At 44.4% G+C, this 20,684-nt stretch overlaps 1 protein-coding gene across 1 annotated transcript in view; it reads left to right on the forward strand.

Annotated features, from left to right (window-relative positions):
- The window catches only part of EIPR1 (EARP complex and GARP complex interacting protein 1), a 316,345-nt gene that overhangs the window by 154,536 nt on the left and 141,125 nt on the right, over positions 1–20,684 (forward strand). Inside the window, exon 4 of the mRNA XM_068280351.1 lies at positions 1,404–1,560. Coding sequence (XP_068136452.1) covers positions 1,404–1,560 — 157 coding nt within the window. The remainder of the gene's footprint in view (positions 1–1,403; positions 1,561–20,684) is intronic.

The raw sequence follows: 20,684 nt of genomic DNA on the forward strand, positions 1-20,684 counted from the left end.
GCTCTGCATGACTCACACAGTAAGCCTATGATACTCTGGTAAGAAGCCATGTCATTTGTTTGTAAACACTGCCTAAAACTGTTCATTGCAAACCAGGATTGCAGCAGGGAGTGGCAGAAACAGCACAGAGGGGCCCAGGAGAACATAAGGAATAGAATGGTATGCTTTTTATTGTAAGAATATTAAAGTACAGATTCTCTTTAAAGACAGAGTGGGTATTTTAAACAGTAGCTGTGGCAGTCTAATGCAATATTAAAAATTAATCTATAAAAATATGAGACTCTTTCTATACTACTAATGCTCTATTACTTCCTTATCTCATACGGTTATTTTCACTTCAGGTTTACTTTTACATATGTAACAATTTTTATCCTTAAAGTGTACCTGAAATGGGCCCCTTAAAAAAATGTATATATACCTGGGGCTTCCTCTAGCCCCCTCCGGCCTGATCGCTCCCTCGTCATCTTCAGTTGCCGCCTCCTTCACCCGCAACTGGCCCGGAAAAATCCCCCGTCTCGCTTCCGTCGCTGGGAGTGTTCTGGCCTGGACAGTACTACTGCAGAGGCACAGAATGCCCCAGGCGACGGGAATGCTGCGGGAGCACGAACTCGGCTTTGCCATGCATGCTCAGTTACTCCTCGGCCAAAGTACATTTTGTAGCCAATGGCAGAAGAACGGGGTGTCGAAAAGGACGGTGAGTGAGCGATCAGGCTGGAGGAAGCCCCAGGTATGTATATATATTTTTAAGGGGTCCCATTTCAGGTACACTTTAAAGTAAAAAAAATCCACCTTTGTATTTTTTTCTATGAATATTATCGGTTGCATCACCTTATTTTTGTGTGTATATTTTGACTGTTCTCCAAAAAAAGTCTTTGTTGCATGTTTTGCAGAATTTGTATTGGGAGCCTTAAAAAAAAAAAAAAAAAAAAAACCCGAAATTGTTTTTAAAACTGCTCTAGGTAGCAGCTATAATTGAGTTATAACTGCTATACAAACCGTTTGCCTGACAAGAGCCAATTTTGTTTGCACCTTAATTTGCATAACAAAAATAGCAACGATGGTAGGGGATTCTGTGCTTTTTTTTTATTCTCCCCACCCCCCAAAGAATTAAAATTTCATCAAGACATGAAGCCTGGCTTCAGAACACGGTGAAACTGGGTTAAACATATGCAAATTACGAGTTCTGCACAGAACTGATTGGCGACTCCAGGCTTTTCCCTCTATCTCCTCACTGCATTCTGCTGCTTATTAAAATATAAGGCCTTAAATATTTCAAGCAGCAGCTGTGCATAGCTCCTGTGTTTTGTGTGAACGCCAGAGCACGGTTATTCGCAATGTGTTCTACATCTACTGATCTGTGTCTTTTTTTCTTTTTCCTCCCTCTTTTCCCCTCTGTTGTTCAGCTTCAGACGGTAAAGTCACGTCTTGTGCGGCTGTGTGGAGGATACCGAAGGAATTGCAGGCAGGGAGTCAGGAGGTCCCTGATGATTCATCAAACAACACCCAAACCTTGGAGCTCCTCTGTCACCTCGACAACGACTCTCATAGCAGTGTGGCCTGGTAGGGTTCTGCATTTTTTTTAACCTACAGTCTAACAAACATAAGTGGATATGGATTATTTTGGCAGTTTCAATATGTTTTGAGAGATACAATTTTTCTAAGATCACATGGTAGATCCATTTTTATTGATGTAAAATTGTTTTTAGTAAATTTAAAAATATACTAGTTATGACAGCCTGGGTCTTTACATATCCCAATATTGTCCTGGTGATCCAGAAGAGCTGCAACAATCAATACTACAACAATAAATAAATCAATATAAATCCATAAACACAATCATCTACTGCACTACACAGGTCCAAGATACAGACGGTTTGCAGAGGCCGCTAAGACTGTTCAACACATATTGGCAAAGGTGTAAGATGCAGGCGGGAACAGCATACACTGAACAGTAAAATCAAATAGCTGGCACTGTGTACAGTAACACCTGCACAGCCTATGGGCTAAGACCTCCCAAGTCCAGATGTTAATTCCAAAGAGGGTGATATAGACATGTAATATCTCTTGGGACTTCCATATTCAGACAGACATTCAATAAGTGCTCAATCAGTCGGACAGTGTGGTTGTAAACAGATATCAGAAGACCGTACTGGTGAGAGATGAAACTGTGCAAAGTGACAACAATGTCAGGAAGGATTATAACAAACTGGAGAATTATCATGGCCTGACAGAGACACTAGAGAGAATGTGGAAGGAGAAAGCCAAAGAGGTTCCTTTGGTAGTTATAGAACTCGGAGAGATGAGGTTTTGGGATTTTATCCTTGGCCGAATGAATTTCAGCGGAATTCGAAATTTTCACACTGAATTTTACAACTTCATTGGAGATCAGATTCACAGTTTCCATATTTTTCAGACTATAAAGCACTCCTGACCATAAAACTCACCTAGGTTTAGAGGACAAAAACCAGGGAATGTGGCTCCCCAAAAATTATGTCCTCCTGTGTCCTCTGTCCCCCACTGTCCTCCTTGTATCCTCAGTCCCCCTTGTGTCCTCCTGTGCCCCCATGTGTCTGATTCAATCCCTCTTGTGCCCGCTATTGTTCACCTTGTGCCCTCTGCAGTGTCCCTGTGTCCTGTATTTTCCTCTTTGCGTCTCTCTTTATACCCCTGTCCTAGTCTCCCCCCCCCCTCTTTGTGTCCTCTTGTGTCCAGCTTCATCCCTTTGTGTCCAGCCTGTGTCCTCTATTCTCCTTGTGCCCAACCTTTGTCCTGCCTTTTGAGTAAGTATTTGTATAGCCTTGCTGTCCTCTATGTGTTCTCAGTTTCCCTTGCTGTCCCACATGTGTCCTTTTGTTCCCCTTACTGTCCCACATGTGTCCTCTGTTCCCCTTGCTGTCCTGCATGTGACCTCCGTTCCCCTTGCTGTCCTGCATGTGACCTCCGTTCCCCTTGCTGTCCTGCATGTGTTCTCCGTGCCCATGGCCGTCCCACATGTGTCCTCCGTTCCCCTTGCTGTCCTGCATGTTTCCTCCGTTCCCCTTGCTTTCCCACATGTGTCCTCCATTCCCCTTGCTGTCTTGCATGTGTCCTCCGTTCCCCTTGCTGTCCCACATGTGTCCTCCGTTTCCCTTGCTGTTCCACATGTGCAGGGATGGATCTAGGGGGGGGGGGGGGGGGGGGGCAAGCGGGTATCTTGCCCCAGGCGCAGTTTGTTGAATTCTTAAAAAGACTGCAAAATGAATGGCAGTTTAGGCGCCAAAACCTGACCTTTAGGCGCCAAAACCTGACCTTGCCCCAGGCGCAACTTGGTCTTGATCCGTCCCTGCACATGTGTCCTCCGTTCCCCTTGCTGCATGCATGTGTCCTCCGCCCCCTCTGCTGTCCCCACCTCTGTCCTCCTTTGCGTCTCTGCTAACCTGCGGGCACGTCTCTTACCTGGCCCAATAGTGCCTGTGGCGATCACCAGCTTTTTCTTCTCACTCACTCTTCCTCCTAGTTCTGGTCGTGTGTGTAATGTCGCGACCAGAAATTGCCGGCACTGGGAGAGTGAGCGAGAGGAGAAGCTGTTTTTTGCCACATGGGCTATCAGGTCAGGTAAGAGATGCGCCCGCAGCTACTTGTTGGGGGTGGGGGGTAGCAGAGAAGCAAAGGATGGCACAAGTGGGGAGAGCAGGGGGTACGAAGGACACAAGCGGGCAGCAGGGGATATGACAGAGGACACATGCGGGCAGCAGAGGGAATGGAGGACAAATGTGGGCAGCAAGGAATGGAGGACACATGCGGAACGGGCAGTCAGCAGCCATAATTGGGGTCTGATGCATTATTCGGACTATAAGATGCATTCTTTTTTTCTCCCCACTTTTGGGTGAGGAAAAGTGTCTCATACTCCAAAATATACAGTATGTAGCAAGTCCAGATTAGTTTAGCACACCAGTTGTATGAAACAGTTGCTAGCTGACAATTGTTTCAGGGCCCCGAGGGCAGGGGTGTAAATACAAATCATGAACCCTCCAGTAAAATTTTGATGTGGCTGTGCCAAACCAGGCGAACACCCCACACTGCCCTGTGCCAAACCAGGCGAACACACCACCCAGCCCTGTGCCAAACCAGGCTACACACCACCCCTGCCCTGTGCCAAACCAGGCAAACACACCACCCTGCCCTGTGCCAACCCCAGGTGAACACACCACCCCTCCCCTGTGCCAAACCAAGCACCACCCTGCCCTGTGCCAAACCAAGCACCACCCTGCCCTGTGCCAAACCAGGCGAACACACCACACTGCCCTGTGCCAAACCAAGCACCACCCTGCCCTGTGCCAAACCAGGCGAACACACCACCCTAGAGCGACACGTGTGATAGTGCCTGCTTAAATACTGTACAAACGTAAAGTCAAGAACTCCCACAGGCAGTTACATGACCCTACCCCCCCCCCCCCCCCCCCATGAATATGCATAAATCATATATTGTATGTCACATTTCACATTATCAACAATGCTGGTTAATTCATTGTACCCACTATTCATTCTTATTGTTGTTCTTGCAATGCCCTCTTGGGTACCCGTTTGGATGCCACTCAGCTAGGTGCTCACACTGCCTAACATGCTACACTGTCTTGGTGGCACACCACGATGAGGAGTGCTGTCTTGTAATTCAAAAGAACTGCCAAGTGACACTACTGGTTGTAGTGACGGTCAGCCACTGCTTTTGTATCTAATGCTCTTCCATCCTGGAGTGCAGCGAGGCATGAGCTGTAGATGAGGAAAGCTTATTGGCTGTTCCTACTGCCAAGTCTTCGATGTCTGCCAATCGCCCAGAGATGGGCGGGTCATAAAAGTCATAAAAGCACTGCTCACCACACAAAACAAAGGCAAGGGATTCCCTGGCCGCCCACTCACATTGTGAGCTGGGTAGTCATGGGAATCACAATTCCTTACCATCATTGGTCAAAACTGGATCGGGGCGTGGCCTAGAGGCACCCTAACCTGGATGACTTACAGACAAGGGGCATGACTAGAGATGCAGCATCCAATTACACGCCCATCGCCCATTTTTGCAAGGTTCTGATCCAATTATGTATAATGCCTGAAGAAAAAACTTAAAGTATTGAAAACTTTCAATGAATGATGCACAGTTTTGGTATTATGTGAATCAAGGTTTGTTGGTTTGATATTGGCATATCTGAAATTATACAAGTACACATTTTCTTGTGCTCTATTACATTTCTTTACTGAAAAAGGAATGATAAACTTTAGGAGTGGAATAAACTGAGGAATCTTGGGAATACATTTTGGCATATTGTAGCAGCTTGGGAAGAAAAAATGTACAGCATCTGGGGAACAGTACAATTTTTAGAGACCCAACAGACTGTCGCAATTAATGAGAAAAAGAAAAATAGAAACTACATTTAAAAAAGCCACAGTTCTGTGCCACGGGAGATGGTGGGTATTCAGTTGTGGTGTTTAGTTACCTACAAATCATGAGATTTATTGAACATATAGACAGATATTACAAACTTGCGAAGCCATGTTGACACAGAAACAAACCCAGAGTTTCTGTAAGTAGGGTGTGCAAGTTTGAAAATGTTGGATTTTGCAAGTACGCAGCAATTTTACTGGTTACTATAAAGTAATAAACTAGATAAAGAAATATTTTGCTATGTCATCAGAAATGGAAAATCAAAACTGTGTTTATGTAAAACCAGTCTAGAAGAAGATCCAGAAACCTAACCTTTTAATTACACCAACTATATTCTTATTTTTATCAATAATTCCAATAGCATTGATAGTTTTCTGCAGCACTTTACTGAGAACACTGACCAGTTCATGTCACTAACTAGCTTTCAAGTTTGAAGATGATGGTCTGCACCACATCCAAGTATAAATCAGCTTTATTGAAGATCCATAAAATGCTGTGTAGCAGCTACAGCCCGCTGTTTCAGGTTACACGCCCTTTTACAAGCCGCTCAGTGCTGAGACGCTGGTGCTGAGCAGCTTGTAAAAGGGTGTGTAACCCGAAACAGCGGGCTGTAGCTGCTACACAGCATTTTATGGATCTTCAATAAAGCTGATTTATACTTGGATGTGGTGCGGGCCATTATCTTCAAACAAGATGGCTCTTCACCTTGTTGGTACAAGGGATTGGTTCCCGCACACCCACAGAGGATTGCCTAGGTGTTGTTTCATCCCTCTTGACTAACTATCCTTCAAAGGAGCTCACAATTTAATGCCCCTACCATATCCTACTGTCCTTTATATGGTGTAGTAAAATCACAGTTGAAGGTGCCCTTGATGATATCCTCAGGTCAATACAAGTGCCTGCAAAATTCCGGTCACGAATGTGGGCACCTCAAGCTAATTTTAGGCACCCACGCTCGTAACGTGTGATTGAAGTTTGTCAGGCGCTTGTATTGACATGAGGAAGCGGGCCAAGACCTGTGAAATATGTCTATTGTGCATGAATAAACATATGTTTTGCATTACTGATGGTTTGCTGTTCTGAGAAGGTAAGATGCTACAATTCTCATTTACATAGCAGCTATTAATTCTATATTATCAAGGGCGCCTCCACCAGTGATTTTAGTATAGCTCATACCCCAAGGGTTTCCTAGTAACGAGCACCTTGGTGTCCTCAGAACTTATCTGGGAAATGGACCGTCCAGCATCTGCACCAACAGACCTGGGATTCTGAGCGGGGACAGTTATTTTCCCACAGACTCTGAGGGTACGTTTCCACTTGAGCGGCGCGATTTGCTCGCGGAAACCGCGTCAACGAATCCGCATGCGGTTGCGGATTCGTTGACGTTTCCATGCGGATTTTCACGCGGAATCGGCCGCGGTTTTAACGACGCGATTTTAACCATGTCAATGCCGGCAAGCATTAACATGTGTTTTTAGACGAAATCGCACGCGGAAACGCCGGGAAAACCGCAAGACTAAAGAGCTTGCGGTTTTCCTATTTAGTTACATTACCGACGATTCGCGTGCGGGTGTGCGGCGTGCGAATTCTGACGGCTCTGCTGTGCAGATTTTTTCTGCATAGCGAGCCGCACAGAATTCCTGACAAGTGGAAACAGCGCCATCCACTTGTATTGGTTGAGCGAATCTGCATGCAGGAAACGCATGCAGATTCGCCCGAGTGTAAACGAGCCCTGACAGTGGTTGCAAGTTGTTGCAACCCTCCCTTGTGATTATATTACTTAGGGCTCGTTTCCACTCGGGCGAATCTGCATGCGTTTCCTGCATGCAGATTCGCTCAACCAATACAAGTGGATGGCGCTGTTTCCACTTGTCAGGAATTCTGTGCGGCTCGCTATGCAGAAAAAAATCTGCACAGCAGAGCCGTCAGAATTCGCACGCCGCACACCCGCACGCGAATCGTCGGTAATGTAACTAAATAGGAAAACTGCAAGCTCTTTAGTCTTGCGGTTTTCCCGGCGTTTCCGCGTGCGATTTCGTCTAAAAACCCATGTCAATGCTTGCCGGCATTGACATGGTTAAAATCGCGTCGTTAAAACCGCGGGCGATTCCGCATGAAAATCCGCATGCAAACGTCAACGAATCCGCAACCGCATGCGGATTCGTTGACGCGGTTTCCGCGAGCAAATCGCGCCGCTCAAGTGGAAACGTACCCTTACACATGTGTTCTTACATATCTCCGTTTGTCCAACAATACTGCACCATTGGGCTGCTGGTCTCTCTCATCCCACAGTTACTTGGAGATTACTGGCAACCATCAAGGACCAATACTTTTCCACTTGATATAGTGTAGAGATGCAGGGCCCGTTTACACTGCATATGATCAGATTTTGACAATTTGCGCTTTTGGCCAGTAGTGAAAATGCAGATGAAATAATAGAAATTGCTGTGTGCCATTTCCATTGCTTGTTGCCACAGTGCTATTAAGTTATTTCCTCAAATGCAAAAATGGTGCCAGTTGCATTTTTTCTGTGAGTGCAGAGTCCTCCACCAACCTTAATCAACACCATTTAAGGTCTCAAAGATTTAACCACTAAACTCTGACTTGTTTTAGAGGTTGTGGTGCATGAGGTACAATTTTTCATGTGTGGTGGAAGTGTCCTCTAGTGTCTCACTTCTAATCCCAGATTAACAGTCTGGCTGCAACTGTGATTAATAAAATCCTCCCCAAGGATTCCTGTGTTTCTCATAAGAAATAAACCTAGTTCTATGCACTGCCCTACTTACCGGTTAGTTTTTTTTAGTTAATGAAGAGCTCAGAAAATCTGGAGAGCAGTCATGTAAAATGATGGATGACTCCTAACTAGAGTTAGTAGTTCACTTTGGCATGTCAGAAGTGAATTTTCATCCCATAATGCTCACCATGACCTCTGACCTGAAGTTAGTTGGCCAATAGGGGTTGTGTTCACTGTGGTGACTGCATTTGCATACCTACATTCCTGTCAGGAACACCAATGGCCAGTTGACTTCAGTTCAAAGGTCATGCTGGGCATTATGGGATTGAAGTCCTTCATTGGTAAAATTATACTGCTGTAAATTCCACTCCTGCTCCCCACAGATATACATGTGCTATGGGTACTTGATATGAGGTTACACACAATATGGGGTACTTGGTAAACATGTTTCATAAAGGAGTACATACTGTAATGCTGTTGAAAAACCTAAGCAGACAGTATCCATAACTACACATTCTCACAAGGAACGGGACAAGATGACCTCATGATTAGGTCACATCAATAGTGGAGGCCAGCCAACCTACGTTTTACTTTCCTGTCTATAGCCTTCTTGTTTTCCTCATTTGCTCTTTCAGCCTGTAAGTTTGTTTGTTTATTTGTTTTTGTTCTAGTTACATATGTGAAAGCTAGGAAGGTGGAAAAATAATAACATAAAGTGGCCACAGCTGTGCAGAACATTTTATAGTTGAAGCATGTCCTTGCTGTGCTGCTATTAGCTGTACTTTTCAAGCTAAGGCCCATCTAGAAGTAAAGAAAAAAAAATGTGTGTATATATATATATATATATATATATATATATATATATATATATATATATATATATATATATATATATATATATATATATAGTATATAATCTCACCATGCTAGGGCTGGCTAGTCCAGCACACACCAGCATTGCTTATCTCCTCACACAAGTGAGGTAGTGTAGAGAGCAGCCTTGTCGGCTTCTGCTGCTGAATCAAGTAATTTGGGTCCCGGCAGCCAAGTGGTAAAATGGGTACCACATAGACCACAATGTTAATTGTGACTATAGTGGTGTCCATGGGGTAATGTGGATGCAAGAGGCACCCGTTTAAATAAAGGTGATAGGCAGCACAGATATTGGCAGAGAGAATGTTTAGTGGCAAAGGCGTCACTGATATTTTCAACACCAAAACACACAAGCAAGCATCACTAGGTAACTAATGTTACTTTAACTGCCATAATAGGCTAAAAGGGGGGAAAATAGGTCACCGACCTGAAACAATGTGCTACAACAAATGCAAGAAAGCTAGAAATCCCCCTATTATAGTAAATACTCAACTTTGTAACTATGTAACTGTCAGGTTAGCTGCTCCCAGCCCCTCCTCCTGAGTTTCCTGTTTGCATGATAAGTAGTAGCAGATTTGCATATGATTTGCATCTGAATTGAATGCGAAGTGTGCAGAAAATCTATTTAGGTGCTGCACACTGAGCTGGTGGTCATTTCAGATGCAGCCTTAGTGGTATGCGCTGGCGTTCTCCTCAGTGAAGATGAGCAAACTAAAAACAAATTTTCAGGATATCAAGAAAATACAAAAAGTCTTTACTGAAAGCCAACTACAATTTAAGAACAATTAAAAACAAGGCAGCCTTGTTTTTAATTGTTCTTAAATTGTAGTTGGCTTTCAGTAAAGACTTTTTGTATTTTCTTGATATCCTAAAAAATGTTTTTTTAGTTTGCTCATCTTCAGTATTTACTATAATAGGGGATTTCTAGCTTGCTTGCATTTGTTGTAGTAAAGGCGTCGCTGATATCATCGGAGATTGCAGAGCTGGAGTAGGTTAGTGTTCGGCATCAGTAGAGGGAAGGCTAGTGTGAGAGGAGGATTAGTTTAGGTGATAGTAAAATATAGGTAAACATTTTACTGATATTCTAAAGTCGGAATTGGTCATTGCTCAATAAAGTATAATCTCAAAATTTGTACACTCCAAGAGACCATGAAAACTGGTTTACGATTTCAGAAGTTTACTATATCAGAAATTGTCCTAGAAATGGCCCAGCATGCCCTGGTACATTCTCCGCTGCAAAGGAGCAACTTTATCAGTACAAGCACTTGCACATTTGGCGGACTACAAGGTTAAGCATACCTTAGGGCTGCATGGCCAGGCTGGACAAATCACTAGTACAGTATCCAGGGCTCCTTAAACATTACAGCCTTCACTGAACAGAGGCACCACTCGCTTCCTGTGAGTGGCTCAGAGACCTCCGGGAGTGGGACTTGCAGTACGTGTCCTGCAAAACTTTCTGCTCACATGTGAGCCAATCATGAATCCTCTCTTCAAAATGCAACCAATCATGATAAGCCACTGTAATGCGAGTGGCTCCGATGCCTCTGCAGGCAGGACTTAGCATTCTACTCTCCAATCTCCTTAGTTTTGCCACGAGTAGGCCCACTCTGATCTGCACAAGTGAAAGTAGCCTGTACTGTGCACTACACGCTACCAGGATTTACCCAGGAGTGCATACAATCTCGTGGGAGGACTGTGACAATACTTTTAATTGCTAATTGCGAAGTGAAAGTGGTAACTCTGCATCCTTATTTGTTTTATGTTCACATTATCCCCAGGCTGCTTATTTGTGCAGTACTGTATATCCAGCACCAGTGCCATTCTTAATGTGTTACAAATGTTATCAGGCATCAACTCACCTGCAACCAGCCTGAAGAGAGCAGCCGACCATGGGTTTCACACTGACATATGACGCATGCTCCGCCCACTCACACATGACACATGCACCACCCGCTGTTTACTATAGCCAGAGTCAGCGTCACTTAAGTAGTGTTCTCCAACCCTGTCCTCAAGGCCCACCAATGGTGCATGTTTTGTGGAAATCCACACAGGTAGCTAATCAGCTCTACTGAGACACTAATTACCTCATCTGTGAATGTGTGTGGTTTTCTGTAAACATGTACTGTTGGTGGGCCTTGAGGACAGGGTTGGGGAACTGTGACGTAGGGGCCATAAAACAGGTTTACTATAACAGAAGTGTTATTATATCAGTGTTTACTGTACCAGACGGACGTTGCTCCCATAGACTTATAATGGAGATTGGTCGGGACCTGGAGAGGTAGATTACTATACCCAAGTATACTATATCAGAGTTTATTATAAAGAGATTATACTGTAGTAGATTATGGTTAATTGTACAGATCTTCTACTGGCGGCTTTCCCCGGCCCCCAAATTACAGACGAGCTTTTTCGAATGTACGCCCTGCACCATCTCCTGCAGCAGCATTGCTCATCTATGCCTGCTGTGGTCACATCCTACCTGTTCAGTGTCAGTCTCTCTATTCACACCTAATGTAAAGACAAACCGTAGAGAACAACAGGAAAAGACCCAGCAGCAAGTGACTGCTGAGGACACAATCTCCTCCTATGGTGTCTCTTGCTGTCCTATTTTATTCTTGAAATATCTTATTCTGTTGTCAGTGCTAATGGGTAATGGCTGGGAAGCCTGTACTCTGCGTACAGCATGGCTTCCCAGTAGGGGACAGAATTGCAGTAATCAGTAACCCTTTCACTCTTTATCTCAGTTCTTGCCTCTTTTACATGAAGAATAATCTATCCTGATCCATTTGCAGCTGCTGAATGAATTTTATTTTTTGATCTTGTAGACTTTTGAAGAAGCTTCTTGAAGATGAACTGTAACCAAGGATTGAACTTCATCCCATTCAGTAGCTGATACCCCTTTCCTAGGAGAAATCTTTAACTTTTCTTGAATAGATCATCAGGGGGGTCTGGCTGATATTGGGGTGAAACCCCTCCCACAGTGTGATGTCAAAACCTAAGTTTAGACATGACACTGTTTGAGCCTTGTTGCGTTGTGGGAAATAATAGCTTTTTCTAACTGACCCAGTACCTCAATGGCAACTCACTGCTAGACCCACTGCAATCTGGATTTCGGCCTGCCCACTCAACCGAAACTGCTCTCACCAAAGTGGTCAATGACCTTGCCTTAGCTAAAGATGAAGGTAAATACTCCATTCTCCTCCTCCTTGACCTTTCAGCAGCTTTTGACACAGTAGATCATCCCCTACTCTTCCAGTCCATGGGCATTCACGACCTCGCTCTGACCTGGCTTTCATCCTACCTCTCCAACCACTCTTTCACAACCTCCTTCAATGAGTCCTCATCCACCCCCAACCACCTCTCGGTGGGAGTCCCCCAAGGCTCGGTCCTTGGCCCCCTACTGGTTTCCCTTTACACATCCTCCTTTGGCAAGGTTACCTTCTCCATGGGTTTTAACTATCATCTGTATGCAGATGACACCCAGATCTACCTCCACACCCCTGACATATCCCCCACTACTATGGACAAGGTCTCCCCCTGCCTACATCCATCTCCTCCTGGATGTCCGCTAAATTCCTAAAACTAAATCTAGACAAAACGGAATTTATAATCTTCCCAACCCGGCCATCCCTGAACCTCCCAGATGTGCATGTCACTGTTAACCACACTACCATTCGCAAGTTCTGTCCTGCAACTTCCACCTTCATAACATCTGCAAGATCCGTCCTTTCCTGACCTCTGCCACGACCAAACTCCTCATCCATGCCCTCATAATTTCCCGCCTTGACTACTGCAATGCCCTTCTGTCTGGTCTCCCTATGACCCAAATTGTCCCGCTACAGTCCATCATGAATGCGGCAGCCAGAATTATCCACTCCTCCCATAGCTCCACCATGGCAGCTCCCCTCCGTGAATCCCTCCACTGGCTTCCTATCCAGTCCAAAATCAGATTCAAGATACTGTGTCTGACCTACAAATCTGTCCACAAAACCCGTCCAACCTACATTTCCGATCTTAATTAGAGGTACACACCTAGCTGCTCACTCCGCTCCTCCAATGAACTTCACCTAACCGCCCCCCGCATCACCCAGTCCCATGCACGCCTCCAGGACTTCTCATGAGCTGCTCCAACACTATGAAACTCCCTAGCTCCACCCATTAGGGCAGCCCTCTCCTTCAACATCTTCAAGAAGGCACTCAAAACTCACCTTTTTCCTCTGGCCTACCACCCCTCACAAGTGCTCCAAACCCACAGCTGAACTCTGGTCCCCTACCTCTCGTGCCCCTATCTCTCCCTCTAGATTGTAAGCCTTTGGGCAGGGTCCTCCTCCTTTTGTGTCCTACCTGATCATGCACCTCCATTACTGTGCACCCATGCTATGCATCTGAGTGAACCTAACTTGCCTAATCTCCATGCTCCATCCAGTGACTGACTAAGCATTACCTTGTACTCATACTGTGCTGTGTGATCTGGTCTTTCTTGTATTCCTGTATTGTCGTATTGCTGTATGTCACCCCTAAATATTGTCTTTAACCTAAACTAATGTCCAGCGCTGTTTAATATGTTTGCGCTTTATAAATACAATAAATAAATAACGGCCAAGCAACCAGTATCTTCCTCTGTGCATATGTATATCTATAAAAAACAAACTTTTAGCCTATCGCATTGTTAGTGGGTGTGGCTATAAATAATGGCAGTTGGTGCTGTCTTTTCTTTTTTCATTAGGAGAACAGAGGCGCCAGCAGAATAAAAGTTGATAAAACCTTTAAAATTTGCTTGGAGGAAGCGGTGGACTTACCTCCATAAAGCAGACACGAAAAACTGTCTGAAAAGTAGCACACTGAGGCGCTACACCTGCTACTGCTGGAATTCTGTTTTGTCCCCACTTTATTGCCTGATGAAGCGGGCTCGGCCTGCGAAACGCGTTGCACTTTTGGGGTACCATATAATAAATGTGATTGCTACTTTTCAGACAGTCTTTCATGTCTGCCTTATGGAGGTCAGTTCACCGCTTCCTCCAAGCAAATTTTAAAGGTTATATCCACTTTTATTCTGCTGGCGCCTCTGTTCTCCTACTGCAAAATCGTGTCCACCCCTGTTGGAGGGGTGATCTACCCCCTTTCGCATCTACAGAGAGCGACTTCTTAGCCCTGAGTGAGGACAGGTCTAATCTCCTCACCTGCTTATACAGTGGTTGCCTGTGTGGTAACCCACGTTTGTGAGTATATTCTTCTCACTGATTTGCCTTACTTCGTTTATGTTTTAACATACTACACTATATTGGGCTCTCGGTTTCTCTATATTTTTTCTTTTTTCATGTCTGCCATTAGTAAAGATGATTATGTGTAGGCTCACTGTGGATCAAACAATATAAACAAAGTGCATGGTGAATATCAATCATTTCTTGACCTCTCTTCTATTTTTTAACTTCTCACTTTGCAACATATTGATTTATTTTTACCCTTTTTTCGGTAAAGTTCTTCTTAAAGCTAAAGTATTTTCCTCCATCCCTGGTCCGACTGTGGCAAGGGTCCAGGTGTGAACTGGATTTCCTCACTTCCTTCACTGCAGTTCCGTACCTGTTTGAGTGTTCTGCATACAGAGGAACCATGAATCTTAGCACACTGGAGAGTCTAGGTTGTCACATTAGGGTAGTTGTATACAGCTGCTAATCTGCTTTCCAGTGAAGGCCAAGTGGCAGTTGGATACTGAAAGCCAGTTCGACATTTAGTGAATAAAGAGAATGTAAAACAAATGATGGACAGAATTAAAGAAAGAACAGATTATAGTGACAGCCTTACCCTAGTTGTTTCTGCCAGACAGCAGTGATCACAGCCATACCCCCTTCATGCTACCTTACTTCAGCCTCTGCTTTGGATCCGAGGATGGCTTGTAGTCAATTGTGCAGATGGGGTGGATCTATACAGATGTGTAAATAAGCACCAATGCAGTGGCTAGCTAATGATTGTCCGCCTTCCTCTCTGAATGCGCTTCCAGACCTCCTTTAATGGACCCACCTCCCTCTGCACGCCCGTCACTGCTTTAGTACCCCAGGACTCAGTCCTCGGCCCTCTACACCACATCGGCTCTGGTTCACTTTAACATTATCCCTCTACAGGACATATACCATTTGAAAACCAAAGATGAATGATGTATGTGTTTATTTTATCCTCATGCCACTTGCCTGTTTATGTTTTTGGTTAGCTCTAACGCCTATGTGGCCCAATATCAGTTTGGGCAACCGGATGATGTAAACTCGCTGGATGGTGTAATGGTTAAGGGCTCTGCCTCTGACACAGGAGACCAGGGTTCGAATCTCGGCTCTGCCTGTTCAGTAAGCCAGCACTTATTCAGTAGGAGACCTTTGGCAAGTCTCCCTAACACTGCTACTCCCTATAGAGCGCGCCCTAGTCGCTGCTGCTCTGGCGCTTTGAGTCCGCCAGGAGAAAAGCGAGATATAAATGTTATTTGTCTTGTCTTGTCTTATCATTGGTTTGACCATAAGGGCATTTCCATGAAGAAATTTTCCACCACACAGCTGATGTTTGATGCAGACTCAGCACACTGGTTTGGGTTGTATTGTATTATCATCTGTCAAAGTCCCATGCCTCTGGAAGCACAGACTGATGGTCCGTGAACTTGCCTTGTACCTTTACCATGTCATTTACCTGCTCCATATTTCTTCTGTCACCGGCAGAAGGCTCTGGATCATTTAGCGTTGTTTATATATGTCATGTTTATTGCCCTGTCTGCTGAATGGAAGATCATACTCTTGACCTGACCCTGCCAGACAAACATCAGTACCTTCACCCGACAGGTGATCAGATGACAGCTTGTTACTCTCCATGGTGCCCACAGGGTACCGCATCAGCCACGTGTGTAGTGCTAATGAGTATTGTTAGCAGAGCACAGCTTGCCAGGCATTAGAGTAAAACGCAATCACTAGGTGCAGTGGTACAACAGATTCAATTGTAAGGTTTCAGGAAGCACAGCCCCATTTGTTTGATGTGGCCTGGGAGGTTTTATGTGACAGGTCCACTTTAATAATAAAATAAAAAAAAATCCACACAGAGGGAGATTAAATAATTCATTTAAAGCAGATTGGATTACACCATGTTTGCTTTTAACCACCCAGAGACAGAAGGGAATAGGAATTAATTAAAGCAGTACTGCAGCCTTGGAAGATGGATCTGGAACATATAGGGCTTTGGAATTGCCATCGTTCACCGGTGTCTTGCCGTGAGATCCTATTAAAATATATCAGCATATTGAGGCTAAAGAGTAATGAAGCCGTAAGGAAAGGTATCACAGGGAATCATTAACCTTGAATGCACGTTGCCTCACAGATATCCTTATTTGCCATCCGCATCATCACCAGGCGAGAGGAAGATTGTCACAATTCTGTGGATCTCTGCTATCTGAGTTGACAGCACCGTTACTAATAGGTCACTTTCCTTATTCTTCCCTTCTTCTCCTTGAGCAGCATTGTTCAGAAACTGCTATTTAAGTCATCAGGTGGAAGGAAGTGGAAATGAAAGATTCTACTGATTTAAGACAACAATGTATTTCAGCAATTTTTTATTTTTAAGCAGACAAGAAGTTTGAACCATGTTTGTTTTCACTTTACGATGACCGGGATAATTCTGGTGCTTCAATACGCCGGATCTTAGATAGAGATGTGATGTCATCTTCTTTTGGAGGCATATATTTAAATTCGAGGAGTCAGCAGGGGGTGAGGTTTAACTGTTTCTTTTCAACTGCATTTTAAAGGGAACCTAAACTGAAAAGGATATGGATTTTTTCCTTTTAAAATAGTCCCAGTTGCCTGACTCTCCTGCTGATCCTGTGTTTCTAAAGGGGCCCATACACCTAACGATTTTCCCGATGATATACAGCAGATTCGATCACTGTGATCGAATCTGCTGTGAAATGGTTGCGCGAACGCTGACAGAACGATCGATTTTCGTCCGAAATCAACCGTTCCCGTCGATCCGTCTGTGCAGAAGATTTCGCTCGATCGCCGGCGGGTCGGGAGTGCGTCGATAGCGGCGTTCGAATGACCAACGCTAGCGGCAATACATTACCTGCTCCGGCCGACGCGTGTCCCCTGGTCTGCGGAGACCAGGGGACACGCGCCGGCCGGAGCAGTTAATGTCCTTTCTCCGTGCTCGGCTCCTCCAGCTTCACTGAACTTCCTGTCCCAGCAGGAAGTTTAAACAGTAAAGCGCTCTCTACTGGTTTAAACTTCCCTGGCAGGAAGTTCAGTGAAGCTGGAGGAGCCGAGCACAGAGGAGAAGACAGCGGAGACCGGTGGACACGCGCCGGACGGAGCAGGTAATGTATGCGGGGGAAGGGGGCGGCGGCAGCTTCACAAATTGTGATCGGTTTTATGCTGAAATCGATTCTCAATCTGTTTGCAGTAAAGGCAGCCATTCGATCCCTCTCTGATCAGATTCGATCAGAGAGGGATCTATCTGTTGGTCGGATCTGATGGCAAATCGACCAGTGCATGGCTACCTTAATACTTTTAGCCACAGCCCCTCAACAAGCATGCAGATCAGGTGCTCTGACTGAAGTCAGACTGGATTAGCTGCATTCTTGTTTCAGGTGTGTGATTCAGCCGCTACTGCAACAAAAGAGATCAGCAGGGCTGCCAAGCAACTGGTGTGGTTTAACATCCATATCCCTCTCCCTTTAAAGAGGAACTTTACAGAAAGCTAGTGGGGGGGGGGGGAAGAGATAAATCAAATCTTTGCAAAGTGAGAAGTTAAAAAATAGAATGCAGATCACAAAATTATTGATACTCGCCATGTAATTCTTTCATGTTTGATCTACCGTGATCTTGCGGGTAATCCTCTTTACTGCTGGTAGACATGAAAAACCACAGGCAGCACCAACTGCTGTCTGTTTTTATTTATATATAAATATTAGGGATGGTCAATGAGATGCAAATGATTTCGAGTTGATGCAGCATTATGCAAATGTTGTATGCACATTTATGAAGGTTAAAAATGAACCAATCAAACCCTACTGCAGTAAAATTAAATTGGTCCATTTTCAAGATGCATAAATTTGCATACACAATCTGCATAATCCTGCATCAACTCAAAATTATTTGCATCCCATTGATTAGGAAGATACTTCTTTCTTGGCAGTTGGAAAGAGCAGTTACTTCCCACAATGCAACAAAGTTCACAGGCCGGAATCTGTCAGCGCCATGGTGCTGACATCACACTGTGGGAGGGGTTTCACTACAATATCAGCCATACAGAGCCCCCTGATGATCTATTTAAAGAGACTCCGTAACAAAATTTTCAGCCTTATTTCTTCTATCCTATAGGTTCCTATACCTGTCCTTATGTGGTCTGGATTACTGCAGCCTTTTCTAGTTGCACTGTCTCTGTAATATATCTAATCTTAATTTCTTTGTCAAGCTTTGTCGACCCAGAGAGAAATGCACTGCCTCTGCTGTGATAGGGAGAAGTTATGCATGCCCCCTGCATGCCGCCGGGGAGTTAAATGGCAGCAGGGAGAGCCGTCATTCGGCTCTCACGGCACCCAACTCACCGGCGGCGTACTAATGCGTATACCCTTACTGACCCCAAATAACCCAAGTGCTCTTGGAGGAAAACTGCAATGCAAGCATTTTTTTCTTATATATGTGTAGTTCAATGCATGTCAATTGACATTGCATGTCAATAAACAATAATGCACTTTAAATCTAAGCATTAAATCTAAGCAGTGTTGATAGTCCTTTTTCTGTTCCTTGTATCTGGGTTACATCAGCTTTGAACAAATAAAATGGATGTAACGCCTTTATTAAAAGATGTTCTCCCCACTGTCACTGTAATTGGAAAATATATAAGCTGTTACAAGAACACTGGTCCTGCCCTGATTGGTCCCATGATAAATGACATCTTAATGGGCAGCCTTGCGGATACACGCGTCAGCCAAGCTTAGGCTGCGATCAGGACCGTTTAAAAGAAATAGGCCAGCTGATTTCATGGGCTATCTCTAAACAATACCAGAAGGAACCAGAGATTGCTTGACGAGAGCGAAAGCTGTGAAATAAAAGGTGATAATTTAAGCATCTGGATACGGAATGGATGTTGTGAGGTGAAAATGGTATGGACTTAAGCAGATGACAAATAGAGCTCTGCTAATACAGAACGGGCAGAGGATAGCTTGCTATTAGATAGATAGATAGATAGATAGATAGATAGATAGTATACACACACATGCTGTAAAGTACTAAGAACTATTATTTTAGGACCACTAAATATCACAACAAATTGTAGACCTTAAAGGACAACAGAAGGAATAGGTATATGGAGGCTGCCATATTTATTTAAATGTAAGCACTACCACTTGCTTGGCAGCTCTGCTGGACTATTTGGCTGCAGTAGTGTCTGAATCACACCAGAAACAAGCATGAAGGTAATCTTGTCAAATCTGACAATAATGTCAGAAACACCTGATCTGCTGCATGCATGTTCAGGGTCTATGGCTAAACGTATTAGAGGCTGAGGATCAACATGATAACCAGGCAAATGGCATTGCTTAAAAGGAAAAAAAATATTGCAGCCTCCCTATCCCTCTCATTTCAGTTGTCCTTCAGTTGTACTTGTTAGTGTATCTGAGGGAAAAGAAAGTATACATGAAAAACTTACCAGCATGATATATAATCTGTCCCGTCATCTCCAGGCTTCTTGCAAGGTTTGGCTCCCCTCTGTCTAGCTGCTGTAGCCCCTGTTCCAGTTGGACCCCAACACATGTGTAGTCCACTCCATGCACCCCCCATGCATTGTGCTTTCACACATCTGTGCACATCAGCCGTGGCCAAGACCCTCCTGATCACGTGCAGCTCAGAAATCAGAACTGCACATGCCAAGGATGCCTCCGGTGATGATCACTCCACACAGCCATGCAAATCATGTGCAAAGAGGGCAAGTGCATTGTGCATGCGCCTTGGAGATCTCTACAGCAGGAAGAAGAAGGGGAATCTGCACAAAGTGAGGACCTTGGAGGTGTCAGGAGAGCTTATACATCATATCATTTAGTCTTTTATACATTTGTTCCCAGCAGGTTTACTTTAAAATACACGTGTGCACATATATATGTCCCAGGGTAAAATGCGCTTTAAATGCCCTTTTTTTTCCTTTTTTGCTGTCACTATGTAGGTTATAAAAATCTGACAGGTTCAGGACTAGTTCACCTACTCAAGGGGGATTCTGAGCAATCCCTTTATTTTCCATCTTGGTTTAGGTCCTTATGTGCCAACTCTGCTTTTAAAACACCATCAGTTCTCAGAAGCACACCTGCACATCATTTTCTAAGGATCACATCAGGTAGAGTTTTTTTTCAAACATCTACAGAAACTAAACTGAAGTGGGCGTTTTGGGTGCTTCAGATTTGCTTCAGTCTCAGTAATTATCTGATATAATGTGTCTACGTTATTAGCCTTCATCACTTGACCGTGGTGGTGGAGCTGCCACCAAAGCTTCCAGGCACCCTTTTGCTGTCAGGCTCTTTCCTTTAGCCTTTGAAATTCCACTTCCACTGCAAAGCAGCAGTGCTAGCTTTTGGTTCAAAGTGGAATACCCCAGTACTTTCTATACTACTGTTAGGCCTTTATGGCTACTGTAGCAGCTCAGGGCCAA

The sequence above is a fragment of the Hyperolius riggenbachi genome, chromosome 4 (assembly GCF_040937935.1).
Source record: "Hyperolius riggenbachi isolate aHypRig1 chromosome 4, aHypRig1.pri, whole genome shotgun sequence".
In the NCBI taxonomy this organism is placed as follows: Eukaryota; Metazoa; Chordata; class Amphibia; order Anura; family Hyperoliidae; genus Hyperolius; species Hyperolius riggenbachi.